The following is a 16,328-nucleotide window of genomic DNA, read 5'->3' on the forward strand; positions in this document are numbered from 1 at the left end:
GCAAATTGAGAAACAAATTCTAGACAAGCAAAATTTATTAGAAAGTCAAAGTCTATTATATGGATTGAAGCTCCAATGATGCCAACATATTGCTTCTAGGTGGTGGATCATTTGCTTAAAGATTAAATGAATAATGATTGTTTTGCTGGGAGTTGTTTATCGACAGCTCCTACCAGTTATTTCTAGAGCTTCAAGGAGGATATATTCTAGGGAGTTGAATTAACAAAAGTAATATATGGCCACAATCGAGGGAATTCAAACTTAAAGAAAACGAGGGATTAACACCTAAGGGTATTTGCAGATTGCTTTCTTAAACTAGGAAATGGAAAATCTGTAGATTCAATTGAAATAATAGAGCTTCTCTTCCAAGGAGCCAAATTGTAGATTTTCTAATGGTAAAAGCATGTATTCAATATCAATTATTCTTCAAAAACTGTTCTTTGTGCTAAAAATGAAATAGTTTTTAAAATATTGTTGGATGAATTAAAAGAATAAATCAGCATTGACTCTACAGGCTAAGAGGATGGTAACAGTCAGCTCCTTCGATAGCACCTTCCAGACAAGGGCAGCAGATGCAAGCCACCATCTGCAAGTTCCCCTCCAAGCCCCACACACCTTCCTGACTTGGAACTATATCACGGTCCTGGGTCAAAATCCTGGAACTCCCATCCCAACAGCACTGTTGGTGTTCCTACAATACATGGGCTGCAGCACTTCAAGAAGTTAGCACACCATCACATTCTCATGGGGAATTAGGGTTGGGCAATAAATGTTGGCTTAGCCAGCAATATCCACATCCCACGAGTGGATAAAAATACCCTCCAGAGTTTCTACACAGTCTAGCTCCAATGGGCATGCCACTGCACAAGCTTAGACTCAAGGAAGGAACAATTATGTTGCTATGAAACTCAAATCCTAAATAGGGACTTTGTAATGGAAGATTGGTAATGAGAAAGCTGCTATCTTCGATGATAGGTGCTTATAACAGGCAGATTTCAAGGAAATGGTGTATTTATTCCTCGAACAATATTGAGCCCATCAGATGTATACCTCCCTTTTCGAGAAAACAGTTCCAAATCAGACTTTTCACATTTAATGACTATAAGCAAGTCACGAGGCTAGACTTTTGACAAAAGTTTTATATTTCTAGGTCTATTTACAAATGGTCAGCTTTATGTAGCTTTCTCCAGAGTGTGATGCTCTGATTCACACAGTGTGATTGATCAATTCTGTTAAAAACTGGTGAAATAATTGAAAATCCTGTATTTAATGTGGTCAAATTAGTATTTTTATTGCATTTGTATTTCAAATGTTTTGCAGGTCTCTTATAGTACTTCAATAAAAGCGCCAATGTTAATCCTGGGCACATTATTTTAGACACTGTATATACAAAGACTCAAAGTTTGGCTCATAGGAAACTCTGCTTATAGAAATGGTCTTCATATTTTGCTGTATGGAAATGTTGAAAGTTTTAATTAACATGAAATTGGTTTGCCAAGCTTACTCATGGTATACAATAAGACGATGACTATGGAAGCCCTTGTTTTCCTATTGTACATTTCCCCCTGAAGAAACATTTAAGTAGTGAGTATAATGCTCACAGAAGCTTTCAACACTTAAAAGGATTAATTTTAATTAATCCTTTAATTAATTAAAGAAACTAAACAGAAACATACCTTCCCAAAACATCCTTACAATTAGGACAAGTACATGCTACTCGCCGGAGTCGTTTTCCTGGTTGATACTGCTGATCATTGCCATCCTCATCCAGGTTCACAGACACTTGCGCTAAATCACTGGAACTAAGGACAGTCGCAGTGCCCACATTAGTGACTGTAGATGGTTGTGATGCTAGCTGCCAGGATTCAGAGTCATCCTCCTCTTCTTTTATCTGTACACCTGGAATAAGTAAGGGCATGTGCAATTCTCTTCTGTAACTTTAGAACTACAGCAATTCTGTTTAACCCTTTTCAAACATTGCCACAACGATATACAATAAGATTAAAATGCAACTATACATAATGCAAAGATAAAAACAAAAACTGTGGATGCTGGAAATCCAAAACAAAAACAGAATTACCTGGAAAAACTCAGCAGGTCTGGCAGCATTGGCGGAGAAGAAAAGAGTTGACGTTTCGAGTCCTCATGAAGCCCAACGCAAACTGGAGGAACAGCACCTCATCTTCCGAATAGGCACTTTACAGCCTTCCGGACTGAATATTGAATTCAACAACTTTAGGTCCTGAACTCCCTCCTCCATCTCCACCCCCTTTCTGTTTCTTCCACCTTCCTTTTGTTTTTTCCAATAATTTATGTAGATTTTTCTTTTCCTACCTATTTCATTTTTAAATCTTTTCTGCTCCCCCCCACCCCCACTAGAGCTATACCTTGAGTGCCCTACCATCCATTCTTAATTAGCACATTCGTTTAGATATCACCAACTTCAACACCTCTGTGTTCTTTTGTCTGTGACATCTTTTGATGATCTGCTCCTATCACTGCTTGCTCGTCCCTACAACCACACCACCCCCCTCCACTTCTCTCCCCCCACCCAACCCCCCGCACCTTAAACCAGTTTATATTCCACCCCTCTCCTTGGATTCACATAGTTCTGTTGAAGGGTCATAAGGACATGAAACATCAACTCTTTTCTTCTCTGCCGATGTTGCCAGACCTGCTGAGTTTTTCCAGGTAATTCTGTTTTTGTTATACATAATGCAATATAGCTCAGTTTCCGAGTGTTCAGAATTTATTAGGGGATTTCTTTCAAAGTCTTTTTGAGATCTGGTGTTTTTATAATAATTTAATTTTCTTTACTTAACAATGGCAAGTAGTGCTACAAAAATCAAGTATAGATATCCAACTTCAGAAAAGGAAACCAATTTCCTGGTGCAACTGGGCAAATTTATGGAGAACTCCTGCCAAGATTTCTTACCCTGTAATATTCAGAAAAATGTGCAGTTCAATCTGAAATCTCAGAACATTGGGTATAACCTCAATACAATCAATGTAGTATTCAAGGTAAAGCTAGTTAGTTACTAATACTGTAATACACAATTACCAAAGCCTAAAGTATGAATTACTAGAAGACCAAAGACATCACTACAGAGATTAAGCACTGATACTACCCATACAAAATAAAATAACAATTACAGAAGTGATCCTTTTAAACACGTCAATTATGCCATGGTAAAATATTCTTCTAGCTTGACAATTCCCTTTTAACACATATTTGTAAGTTTAATCAGCATCCACATCATCGCCATCTACCTTAGTAGTCGAATGACATTGAAGCTATGTTGGTTTAGGGAGAACAGAGGCTGGGGACACTGGGAATGAATGCATCCAACAGTGGTTGTCAGCTGAGCAAGGAGGAGGGTGATAATGAACCAAAGTTTTAACTGGACATTTGGCAACATGGGGATTTTTGCTCCACCCAAAAAAAGCGATGAGAAGCCACAGATCATAACTGAATCAAGGCCTGAATGGAAAAAAGGAGCTTCATTCAGTGCATCGACACATCTTAAGGAGCTCTGTCTGAGAATCTCGACCAAACTGATGGGACACCAGCATAACAAAGGAAATCTGCTTTGAAGAGTTAAATACATTATTGCTGAGCATGGTCCACAGGATAACATACAAAAGCACAGTTGCCACTGCAGTACTGCACAGAATGATGTTTCCTCAGTTACTGCGGCTAGCTGAACAACCAAGGGATGACTGAACTACACGAAGTTGGCACATCTTGACAACTGTTACGATAAGATCACCAGATGCTGGAAGTCCTCTTGCAGGACTGCAAGTGGTTGAAGAGTCTAGACTTCTCCAATTGCTGTGGGTTGATGCTTGCAGGCACTGAGCGAATCCAGCTGCACCTTCCCAAGCTCGCCTGCATCCAGGCTAGATACTCAGGTGGCTGACTTGTCACACTCGGACCAAGGACTGGATGGCAAATCAAGCAGATACTGGAGGGCACAGTTCCTAACCCCCCTGCAGTCAAAACCAGGATTTGAAACACTGTGGTTCATGACAAAGGTTCTGACTTAAACTTTAGTAACACAAGACCCAGCTTTTACTTCCAATACAGCTGATGTATTACTGCAGGCAGTTTAGCCAATGTCACTAAGGTTAGATGAAGTAAGGTGGGAGGAACCTCATGTGAAGCATAAAAAATGGCATAGACCAGTTGAGGTGACCAAAATAGAGTAAAACAAACAAAAAAAAAAGTGTTGCAAAATCAAATCTGCAACAACCCTTCTCCCCAACCCCACCCCTGAGGGAAAATAAATAGTCTTCTCCAAACAGAAAAGTTTAAATGAGCCTTGAAAAAACCTCATCCCCTACCAAATCAGAGATTCAAACAACACAACTCCCTACATAAAATGCAAGAATTGGGGTGTACATTTCTAATGCAGATGATCAAATAAAGTTACAAACAATGTTTCCTATACTGTGCTCAATCTCCCAATACAATGGTCATACAGCTTCATTACCCTAAAGCAGAGATAGCTCATAACACTCCATCCCCTGTCAGCAAATAAGGACACCAGAAACCAAACCTGGAACATGGAAGAAGTAGTGCCACATCCCTCTCCAAAACAGAGCAGCAACACACCAGTGCTTAGACATGGCTTCCACATTCTGGGTCAGCAGAAATACCAGCCAAACCACTTGAGCAGACATCAGCCATAAAACATAAACAGAGATAATGAGCTACCCAACATTCACCACCCTACCTGATTACGGTCATTAGAATGGCAATGACTAAATATCGTGTCCGACATGTCCATAAGCTGTTATTAAACTGATCTCACTTATGAGACATTAAGGCCAACTCTCATTGAACAGAGAGAGTGGCCCTCCACACTCAGCAGAGATTGCTGGAACACCGCTCAAGAAGCAGAAATTAGCAACCACCCACTAACCCATTTTAAAAGCACCATCCAATGGTCATTGTTGCTGTAATATGAATAGGAACTTTGGAATTCTTATCCCCACTATCCCCTATAGCTGTGATCCCCAAAATTGCAGGAACAAATAGTCAAAAACAAAACTGGTTTGATTTGAGGAATGGATTTAGTCTTGGCCCCCTTGTTGCAACGAAAAAAGGTGTCACTGATTGAATTTGACATGATCTGGGATAAACAAACTGAAACAACACCTTTCCCAAGGATAAAACTTTGAAAGAGTCAACTTCAAGAGATCAAGTAATCAAAGGCAGAGTAGTATACAAGAACCACAACTGTGGAAAAATGTAATACATTTAAAAACAGATTACTGATTATGTAAGATAAATTCATATAGGATGCAGGGCGAACAAAATGTAACCCCAAATTAAATTAACAAGACAATACATAGGGAAATAAACTGCAAAGCTTTTAGATGGTAACCACGCCAAAAATATAATTCTCTGTAACTACTGATCAATACAGCTCTTTCATTAATTCTTTTCATCTCACCTTGCAATCAATAGACAATCTTTCTGCACTCAGAATAAAATCCACAGTAAGAGAACAGGCAATTTAGACTACAGTATTAATTGAATCCACAAAAAAAAAAGTGGACACAGATTCAGGCATTGCACGATCAGGGGCAGGTGAAGTAGAACCAATATATTAGTTTAGCTGAGTTTAAAAGTTAGCAATTTATAAAGGCTGATTCAATTAAGAACTAAAATAGGCTTCACAGATTATACTTATTATGACAATTGCAATATTATCATTCCTCTTCTCCCATACAGCCAATGCATGCATAATTGCATTAGTAGCAGTAGTTCAGAGAAGGTTCGTCCGCCTGATTCCTGGAATGGGGTGTGGGTTATCCTATGAGGAAAGGTTGGACAGATTGGGCCTGTATCCATTAGAGTTTAGAAGAATGAGAGATGATCTTATTGAAACATAAGATCCCGAGGGGACTTGACAGGATGGATACTGAAAGAATGTTCCCTCTTTTAGGAGAGACTAGAACTAGGGGACACAGTTTAAAAATAATTGGTCTCCCATTTATGATGGAGATGAGGACTCAATGGGCTGAGTGGTTTCCTTCTGTGCTGTTATGACTCCATAACTACAATATATTCACAAAGGCAATATCCAATATAAATGTGAGCATGGGAATTTAAAACAGGAAAGGTTGAAAATGTGACAAAAACATCTCATTTAATTCTCTTGCATTTTTACAAAGATGCAATCATCAATACATGAAGCTGATCCCGCACTTCACACTTTTAGTCCACTCTCCTGTGAACTAATAGCACTGCAACAGTTGAACTTAGAGCTGAAGTACAGGTCCACTGCTTCCCCATTGCGCATATCATAAAAGCAAAAAGGTTGCAAAGCTTTTAATTATAATTATATTAAGGCTTTTGCATATACAAGCACTTCTTTTCTATTTTAAATACAAAATGCTGTCACGTTTGTGTCTAGTTTATTTCTGAACAACTGTGGTGAAACAACTAAGCACAGAAACTTGAGCTTATATAAAAAGCTCAAATAATTATTTGAAAGAATTTGTAAAGTTATAAAATACTTTAAATTTGTTTTACAAATTACAGGGTGGTGGGGGGGGTGTGTGGGGGTGGGGGGAGGGGAATAGAGAGCGGGGAAGTATAGAAGTAGCGATGTAATTTAATACACAAGTGTCAAGTGATGCATTTCGGCAGAAAGGAAAGAGCAAGATTATATAGGTTCAATGGCAGAGTTCTAAAAAGTTTGCAGGAACAGAGGGATTTGGGGATTCATGTGCATAGATCTTTGAAGGTGGCAGGATCTATTGAGAGATTAGTTAGCAAATCATATGGGAGCTTGGGCTTCATAAATAGAGGCATCGAATGCAAAAGCAGGGAAGCTATGCGGAAATTTTATAAAACTCTTAGGCCACAATTAGAGATTGCAATCAGTTCTGGTCATCACTTTGGAAAGAATATGAGGATCCTTGGGAGGGCGCAGAAGAGATTTACAGGATGGTTCTAAGGATGGGGGAATTTAGCTGCAAGATTAGGCTAGAGAAGCTGGGGTTGTTCTCATTGCAGCAAAGGAGACTGAGGGGAGATTTGAATGAGGTGTACAAGATTATGACAGGTTTAGATAAGGTAGACAAAGAAAAACTGTTCCCATTAGCTGATGGAACAGGGCTATGAAACAAGGATTTAAGGTTTTGAGCAAGAGATGCAGAGGGAATGCAAGGATGAACTTCCCTTTTTACACCGAGTGGAGCTTGCTGCTCATGAGAGTAGTTGAAAAAGGAAACTGGTATGGAACTTCACAGCAGTTTCACAGAATTGTTACAGCTCAAATGGTAGACATTTGGTCTGCTGTGTCTACACTGGATCTCCGAATCAGCAATTCACCTAGCGTCATCCCCCTGCCTACTCCCCATAACCTGCACATTCTTCCTTTATAGATTAACAATCTCATTCCCTTTTGAATGCCTCGAATGAACCTGCCTCCATAGTAATCTCAGGCAGTGCATTCCAAACCCAACCACTCACTATGTAAAAAAGGTTTTTCCTCATATCGCTTTTGCTTCTTTTGCCAATTACTTTAAATCTGTAACCTCTTGTTCTTGATACTTTTATGGTTGAGAACAGTTTCCTCCCTGCATCTACTCTGTCCAGACCCCTCATGGTTTTGAATACCTCTATCAAATCTCCTCTCAGCCTTCTCTTCAAGAAAAACAGACCCAAATTTTCCAACTTATCTTCATAACTGAAGTTCCTCATCCCTAGAACCACTCTCATGAATCTTTTCTGCAATCTCTCTAATGCCTTCACATTTTTCCTAAGATGCAGCTCCCAGAACTGGATGCAATATACCAGCTGAGGCTGAACTGGTGTCTTATACAACAAAATCTCCTTGCACAGAGGTGTCAATAACTAGGGGGCATAGATTTAAGGTAAGGGACAGGAGGTTTAGAGGGTGGTTGGAATCTGGAACACACTGCCTGAGGGGGTGATAGAGGCAGGAACCCTCACAACATTTAAGAAATATTTAGATGAGCACTTGAAATGCTATAGCATACAGAGCTACAGGTCAAGTGCTGGAAAATGGGATTAGAATAGATAGGTGCTTGATGGCCGGCACAGACACAATAGGCCGAAGGGCCTGTTTCTGTGCTGTGTAACTCTATGACTCTTGTACTTTATGTCCCTATTAATAAAGTCTAGGATACTGCATGCTTTATGAACCGCACTCTCAACCTGTCTTGCCACTTTCAATGACTTAAGCACATGTATGCACAGATCCCTTGATTCTTCCCTCTTCAGTGCTGTACCCTTTATTTTATAAAGTCTTTCCATGTTCTTCCTACCAAATGAACCACTTCACATTTCTCTGCATTGAAATTCATGTCACTTGTCCACCCATTTCACCAACTTGTCTATGTCCTTCTGAAGTTTTACACTGTCCTCAAAGTTCACAATGCTTTCAAATTTCATTTCATCCTCAAATTTTGAAATTGTGCCCTGTACACATAAGATCTAGATCATTAATATATATCAAGAACAAGGGTGTCAATACTGATCCTGAGCGAACTCTACTACAAACCTTCCTCCAGCCCGAAAAATATTAACTACTACTCCGTTTCCTGTCATTCAGCCAATTTCACATCCACGTTGCTACTTTTTCTTTTAGTCAAGCAAATCCTTAAAGTAAAATTGGCTGACTTGGAACAAACTTTTACCATAGAGTTGTTTTGAGTTACTAAAGGCACATTTTCTTTTTAAATCCAACAAATGAAATACGCTAAGTTCCAATGAACCTGTTTTCTAAAACAGAACTCATTTAGGAAGTTACTACCAATCTGGCAATAAGTTTTAGTTTTTGTGAAGGAAATAAACTTGCCAGGATAAAGTGACCGAAATGGGACTGACTTGCTCCATGGATTGCTGGTATAGACTCAATGGGTTGAATGGCCTCCTTCTGTGCTGTAAATGACCATGGCTCTGTGACTATTGGTCCTTAAATGTAAAGTACAGCCAAAATAAGTAGGAGGGTTGCTTAAAATAACATTTCTGCAAACACTGGCTTTAGTAACCTTAAAGATTAGTCCAACATATATTAATGTATTTTCCAGAATTACTTTATCCACCTGCAAATTGATTAGGTTCTCTTTACATTCAGCTAAGTTTAGATTGGTCGCTCATCTTAATTCTGTTAGGTTCTATTCTGGGCCAGATTTAAGGACCCTTATAGAATACTGTATTTGAGTTGCATCAACCATGTTCCTAGGTGGGCGTGGTCACAGTACAAAGCTACCCCCAAGTCAATACTAATCATGTTTTACTATGAGGTGCTACAGGGTGATTGTGAAATTGAAAATTGTCATACTTTTTCAGTAGAGGTACTCGAGTTTGGAGTTATTGCATTGTTGGGCAGAATAAAGGGAACTTTAATTTCTAATGTTCCACAAAGGACAAGTGCTAACAGCTCAACAAGCATAACAATTCAGGAATAGGAATGGGTATTTCCCACTGTAGCGGAAATGCTGGTACCTGTAACAGAAGAAACTTGGGGCAAGGTCAAGGCCGCATGGTTATAAAGCTACTCTGAATAAGGCACATCAATACTGTTCTCTGGGCCTCAATGTCTCACTAGTTTAACAAAATCATATTCTACATAAGGAATGCTGAACTGCAAGAACCTTGAAACTGTATGTGTAAGTTTATGGAGAATTGGCAAGCTTCAAGAGGGGGAATTGCAAATACTAAACTAGGGTAGCATGTGAAGCATGAACATTTGCCAAGAGAAAACATAAAATTATAAGCCCAAATTTCAGTATGTGAAGATATTTTACTGTGACAGCTATTTCAAATATGGATCCACTTCATTAGATCTCCAGAACAGGACATTCATTGAACACCCATCATCTTGCATTTACATAGTACCTTTAATAAAAACTGTAGTTGGCCACATTCGGTAGAAGATATGCCGAAAGCCAAACATAAAACTGCAAAAGGCACATTATTTTTCAAATTCAGTGCAATCACCAAGGTATCAAATCTACCATATTGTTGTGAAAAATTGAACACATCAACTGTGGGTTGGTGGTCTCTCTTATGTTGTCGATACACTGCTTAATTATTCAGTACTTTATCAATCAGTACAAGAGTAATGGAAAGTCAGGATTGGAGGTCAATCAACATTATTTTGCCTCACCTCAAGGATCAAAAGAAAGTGGATACATAGAAGAATCAAAAGCAAAAGAGCACAACCATCTAATATATCTTGAACATATGAACAAGGAGCAGGAGTAGGCCATTCAGCCACTCCAGCCTGTTCCACTATCTAATAAGATCATGGCTGATCTGAATGAAACCTGAAATCTGCATCCCACCTACCCATGAAAACCTATCACCTCCTTGCTTACCAAGAATCTATCTAGCTCTGCCTTAGACTCTGCTTCCACCACCTTTACAGGAAAAGAGTTCCAAAGACTCTCAACCCACCCAGTGAAAACTTTTCGCCTCATCTGTTTTAAATGGGCGACCCCTAGTTCTAGATTATCCCAGAAGAGGAAACATCCTCTCCACATCCACCCTGTCAAGACCCCTCAGGATCTTAAAGGTTTAAATCAAGTTGCCTCTTACTCTTCCAAACTCCAGTGGAAGGAAACCTAGTCTGTCCAACATTTCCTCAGAAGACAACCCACCCATTCCAGGTATTAGTCTGGTAAACCTTTTCTGAACTGCTTCAAACATATTTACATTCTTCCTTAAATGTGACCAATACTGTACACAGTAATCCAAATGTGGTTCTAGTGCCCTATACAACTGAAGAATAACCTCCCTACTGCTGTATTCAATTCCCCTCGCAATAAACGATAACATTCTATTAGCTTTCCTACTTAAACTAACACATTCAGGCTACAACTAGAACTGGTAACAAACCTCCAGAAAACTGCCTCCAAACAGATGGTGGGTCATCTTCAAGGGAATACTCCACTAAAGACAGAACAATAAAACAACTGTTAACAATACCTACAAAATGTTGAAGCAGAAGAATGACAAATGGCCACCTCAAAGTGCACCACGTAAAATAAATTTCTTTTTACTCATTTCTAAATGAAATATGACATTATTACCCATCTACAGATGCAAGGAACTGTAGGTTGAACATTGAACTGGACCAGTACTCACGCTCCAAAGCCAAATTATATTCCAATGATAGTGTACAAATATTTAGGGTCCACGTAAATTGAAGGCTCTAGAATTAAACTGCAATCGGTAGACAGCTTGTCAATTCTGTAAGTGAAACCTACAAAGAACATTCTCAAGCCACACAATGTCTGAGCTTTCACACTAACTGGAATCAAGGTGATTAACCCACAGATCTTTATGCCAGATGGTTTAATTGCATAACTAAAATTTACAATAACTTGGACAAGATTGTTTTGATAAAGGAATATGATGAGTCAATCCTCATTTCTATAGTACGTTGAACATCGGCTCATACAAGCCCCACCAATCCAACCACTTGAACTGGGGAACTGTGTGTTATCAATGCCAGGTTTCCATTGTACCTTTTATCCTGCAACAGTAACATGAAGTCAACTGAGCCTAGGCTGGATGAACCCTATACAATCATCCTACAATTATTAGGATGGTAGGACAAATGTAACAATGCAAGATTAACTGAAATAATACCTAGCAAAGCGATCTCCAGAACAGGACATTCATTGAACACACATTATCTTGCATTTATATAGTACCTGTAATTTAAAAAGGTCCCAAAGTGCTCAACAGATAGGCATACAGAAAAAAGTCAAAAAAAAGTAAGGGGTGATGAAAAATTTGGTTTAAAATCATGGGTTTTGAGGATTTGTGAAAAGTGAAGAGTCTTAGGGAAGGAATTCCAGAGAATAGGACCAATGGTGTGGTTAAAAAGAAAAGGGAATGCACAAAATGTAATACTCGAGAATGCTCAGTTGTTCATGAAGGGCCAGGAGAGGAAGAAGAAAATATGGAGAACACTACTTTGCAGATAAGATGGGGCAAATAATAAGATTTTTAACGCACTGGGTTGGTCGGGGGAATGGGGACAGACAGCTCATAATTCAGAAGTATAGGACAGGAATTTTGGATCAGCAGGACAGTATATATTCAAAGCAAAAGGTGAAAGCAGTAGGGATGAGAGTGGGTGAAGACACAAAAGGTCTGAAAACGGTGACAAGGAATCATCTACACATTATAGCGCAAAGCAGCAGAGTTGTTGCAGCATGAGGGACCAGTAAATTATAGCATTTCTTTTATGATCTGTAGTGAAATGCAAATGTTTCTAAGCTCTTCAAATTGGTGGAATTATTAGACTTCAAGTGGTAGAAACATTAGTTTTCCCCCTATTTACCTTCAATTACTGTCAAAACTGTAGACTAATGCATTTGTATAAAATCACTGAAGTGACCTCAGCATTTCAACCTTAAATGCAGTTAGTACATGCACTGCAGGATCAAGTACATTCTAACAGAACATGACCTTGCCAGACTTTGTACATGCTAAGCGAAGCAAAGGACTACAGATAGGGGGAGGCGGTGGTTGGAAAACATTTCAAAGGGCAGAATTCCATAATCAAAGTTGCCAAAAGGCAAAAACTTCCTCATCCCTGCAGTAGGAAGACTGCCACCTGCCACATTTGCAAAGTCTAGGGATGTCAAAAGCCCTTAGGGGATTTCAACAGTGAAGGAGCTAAAGTAATGAGGTCGATATTGCTGTGGCAGTGACCGTAAATGTGATTAAAAGGATATGGGATTTTGCATAAATTTATAATTTCTTCTTCACTTCAGTACTCTACATTCCTAATAAAACCTAAACCTTGTTGGCCTTTCTACAGCTTTATCTAACTGCAGCTTTGCATTCACAAAATTATGTTTTAAACCTAGGTGCTGTCCTCTACATCCTTCAGTGTCTTTCCAGTTTAACATATATTTCTACTACATATTTTCCCCTCAAAAAATATTACCACACATTTATTCAGTCCTGAGTTTACCAAAGCTGTACATTTATGACAGTAAATTTCAAGACTGCGTTCTCTATACGCATGTCCAAAGTACTTATGCAACAGAAAAGTAGGCCCAACATTGATCCCTGAGATTTCCAACACTTCGCCACAAGAACACAAGAATTAGGAGCAGTAGACCTTTCAATCCCTCAAGCCTGCTCGTCATTCAATATCATGCTGATCTAATCTGATCAACTTTCTTGTCTGCCCCCTCTATTACCCCTGACTCCCTTGTTGATCAAAAATATCCAACTCAGTTGAACACATTCAATGACCCAGCCTCCACTGCTCTCTGGGGAAGAGAATTCCAGACTAACCATCCTCAGGAGGGAAAAAAAATTCTCCTGATCTGTGTTAAATGGAAGATCCCTGACTTTTGAACTGTTCCCCCTTTTCTAGATGTCCCCACAAGAGGAAACATCTTCTCTGTATTCACCTAGCAAGTCCGCTCAGAATTTGTTTCAATAAGACCACCTCTCATTCTTCTAAACTCCAAAAGCTATAGGCCCAACCTGCTCAACCTTTCCTCATGGAATAACCGCTTCATCCCAAAAATCAGTTGAGTGAACCTTCTCTGAATTGGTTCTAATGCAATTGTATCCTTTCTTAAGTAAGGAGGCCAAAACAATACTCAGTACTCCAAGTGTGGTCTCACCAATTTACTGTGCAACTGTAGCATCCAATCCAAAACATGCTCAAATCTGCTTCCTGTGTTAATCTACTTCCTATTCATACTATTGTATTTATTCACATAACATATGAAACCTGATCTCATATCTATGAAATGATTGAAGGACAGCAAATGAAGATGATAGGCAAAGGGAGATTCTTGGGGGATTGTGGAGGAAATGGCACTGGGAAAGGACAAGATGTCATTGGAGAAGCCTTGGCTATATTTAGAGAGATAGAAATAGAACTATGTGAATACAATATACCAGAGAAGCATTCAAATGTGTTGAATGTGCACAGAAGTTACAACAAAATGCTGACTGTGTGTGTTTATTTGAAATCATAGACATAAGGAATTTGGGAAAGAAACCCATCTCAAAACATGTTGATCTGAGGGATCTGCTTTTATCCTTAGCAATGGCTTTAAAAGATTACCCAAGAAAATCTGTACCCAGAGTTAACCTACGCTACAGCTGAAATGCTGGGTGCTGTGATGTCTCAGTTGGGATCCCTAACCAATTAACAATATCATTATTTTGGAACTCTTCATGCCACTCTGCTTGGTGCTGGTCAGCTATCCTCAACCTGTCCCATTAGCAAGTCATCCTGCTCCATCTCCTCATTTTGAACACAAGGATCTATTGGATTATTAAAACCGAAGAAGAATTCATTAGAACCTATTAAGACTCTAGCCAAGATATTAGCATTCCACATTTGATGCAGAAGCAGAATCAACTTTGTCTTCTTGGGGACCTTTCTATATCTGGGGTTGCAATCATCGATAGGAGCAGCTTTGAATACTTTCTTCTTGATGCCCATTTATCACCCTGACAAGCATTTCCTTCCTTTCTCACACCAAAGTTCAGTTTAAAAAAACAATTCCCCATTGACAGCATGGACTGTTTCTTCAATACATGGAAGTAGTATCAACTGAACAATATACAGTTTCTTAATCATTTTATCCCCCATAAGACATTTCAAATTTACATTCCACTTGACACCGGTCACACCAGAACTATGTTTTGTCCTGTCAAAGTAATATTAAAATGTCTCTTGCAACATCCAAAGTTTAATTACTACAACACTTGGTTGTAACAGACAGCACCCAACTGTCCTCAAACTGGACAAGATTGACAAGGCTTCTATTCAAATAAATGCGCACATGGGTGCAGTTGTGAACTATCATTGATAATGTTTCTTTAAACTTTGCTATTAACTCAAATCCCTTAATATACTTCTATGCTTCAAAAATATGTATGGCTCTGTTAATTAAAGATATCAGTACAACAGAGAGGAATGACCCTAGTTCTAAAGATCAAGATGTAGAATCAGTTTGGGTAGAAATGAGAAATAGTGAAGGCATGAAGTCACTTGTGGGAATAGTTTAAAGACCCCCTAAGTAACCACACCAAGACAGGGTATATAGGAAGAAACAATGGGGGCTTGTGAGAAAGGTACGGTGATAATTGTGGGTGTTTTTAATCTACATATGAATTGGATGAAACAGGTTGGCAAAAGGTAGCCCAGATGAGATCCTAGAGTGTTTTCTGGACAATTTGTTAAAGCAGCACATACTACACAGCCAACAAGGGAGCAGGTGATTCTAGATCTCGTAGTGTGCAACAAGGCAGGATCAATTAAATTACCTCAAAGTAAAGGTGCCCCTAGATAACAGTGATCGTAACATGATTGAATTTCGTATTCAGTTTGAGGATGAGAAGTGTGTGTCTAAGATTAATGTTCTAAATTTAAATAAGGGCAATTATGAGGATATGAAGCCAAGATTGAACTGGGAAATTAGGTTAAGGGACAGGCCAGTAGAAAGGCAGTGGCAGACATTTAAGGAGATATTTCATAATACTCAGCAAAGGTGCATTCCAGTGAGAAAGAAAGACTCTAAGGGAAGGAAGCATTACCCATGGCTAAGCAAGGAAGTTAAAGATAGTAACAAATCGAATTAAGAAGAATGAGAGGCGACCTTATTAAAACATAAGATTCTTTGGGAGCTGGACAAGGTAGATGCTGAGAGGTTGTTTCCTCTTGTGGGAGAGTCTAGGACCAGAGGGCATAATCTCAGAATAAAAGGGTGCCCATTTAAAACAGATGAGGAATTTCTTCCCTCAGAGGGTAGTAAATTTGTGAAATTCATTACTGCAGAGGGCTGTAGAGGCTGGGTCATTAAGTATATTCAAGGCTGAGATACACAGATTTTTAATCAGCAAGGGAATCAAGGGTTATGGGGAAAAGGCAGGAAAGTGGAGTTGAGGGTTATCAGATCAGCCATGATTTCATTGAATGGTGGAGCAGGCTCGATGGGCCAAGTGGCCTACTTCTGCTCCTATGTCTTATGGTAACAAAAAGCATACAATTCCACGAAGATTAGTGACAGGTCAGGAGATTGAACAGAATATAAAAAAAACTAGCTAAGAATGACTAAAAGAATAATAGACGGAGAAAGTATGAGTGTATACTAGCTAGGAATATTTAAAAAAACTGATGGCAAGAGTTTCTACAAGTATTTAAAAAGGAAAAGAGAAACTAAAGTAAGCATTGGTCTTCTAGGGAGTGAGAATTAATAATGGAAAATAAAGAAATAGCAGGAGTATAAAACATTTTGCATCTGTCTTCACTGTAGAGGATACAAATAACATCCCAGAAATACTTGTG

At 39.0% G+C, this 16,328-nt stretch overlaps 1 protein-coding gene across 4 annotated transcripts in view; it reads right to left on the reverse strand.

The window, feature by feature from the left end:
• LOC121284868 (transcription factor Sp3-like) overlaps positions 1–16,328 on the reverse strand; it is a 56,556-nt gene that overhangs the window by 19,888 nt on the left and 20,340 nt on the right. For 3 of the 4 annotated variants that reach the window (XM_041200711.1, XM_041200708.1, XM_041200707.1), the window contains 2 exons: positions 10,886–10,939; positions 1,677–1,899 (listed from right to left, as the gene is read on the reverse strand). In XM_041200711.1, coding sequence (XP_041056645.1) covers positions 1,677–1,899; positions 10,886–10,939 — 277 coding nt within the window. The remainder of the gene's footprint in view (positions 1–1,676; positions 1,900–10,885; positions 10,940–16,328) is intronic. The other variant, XM_041200709.1, reaches the window with a different exon arrangement.

Source organism: Carcharodon carcharias, chromosome 12 (genome assembly GCF_017639515.1).
Source record: "Carcharodon carcharias isolate sCarCar2 chromosome 12, sCarCar2.pri, whole genome shotgun sequence".
Taxonomy (NCBI): Eukaryota; Metazoa; Chordata; class Chondrichthyes; order Lamniformes; family Lamnidae; genus Carcharodon; species Carcharodon carcharias.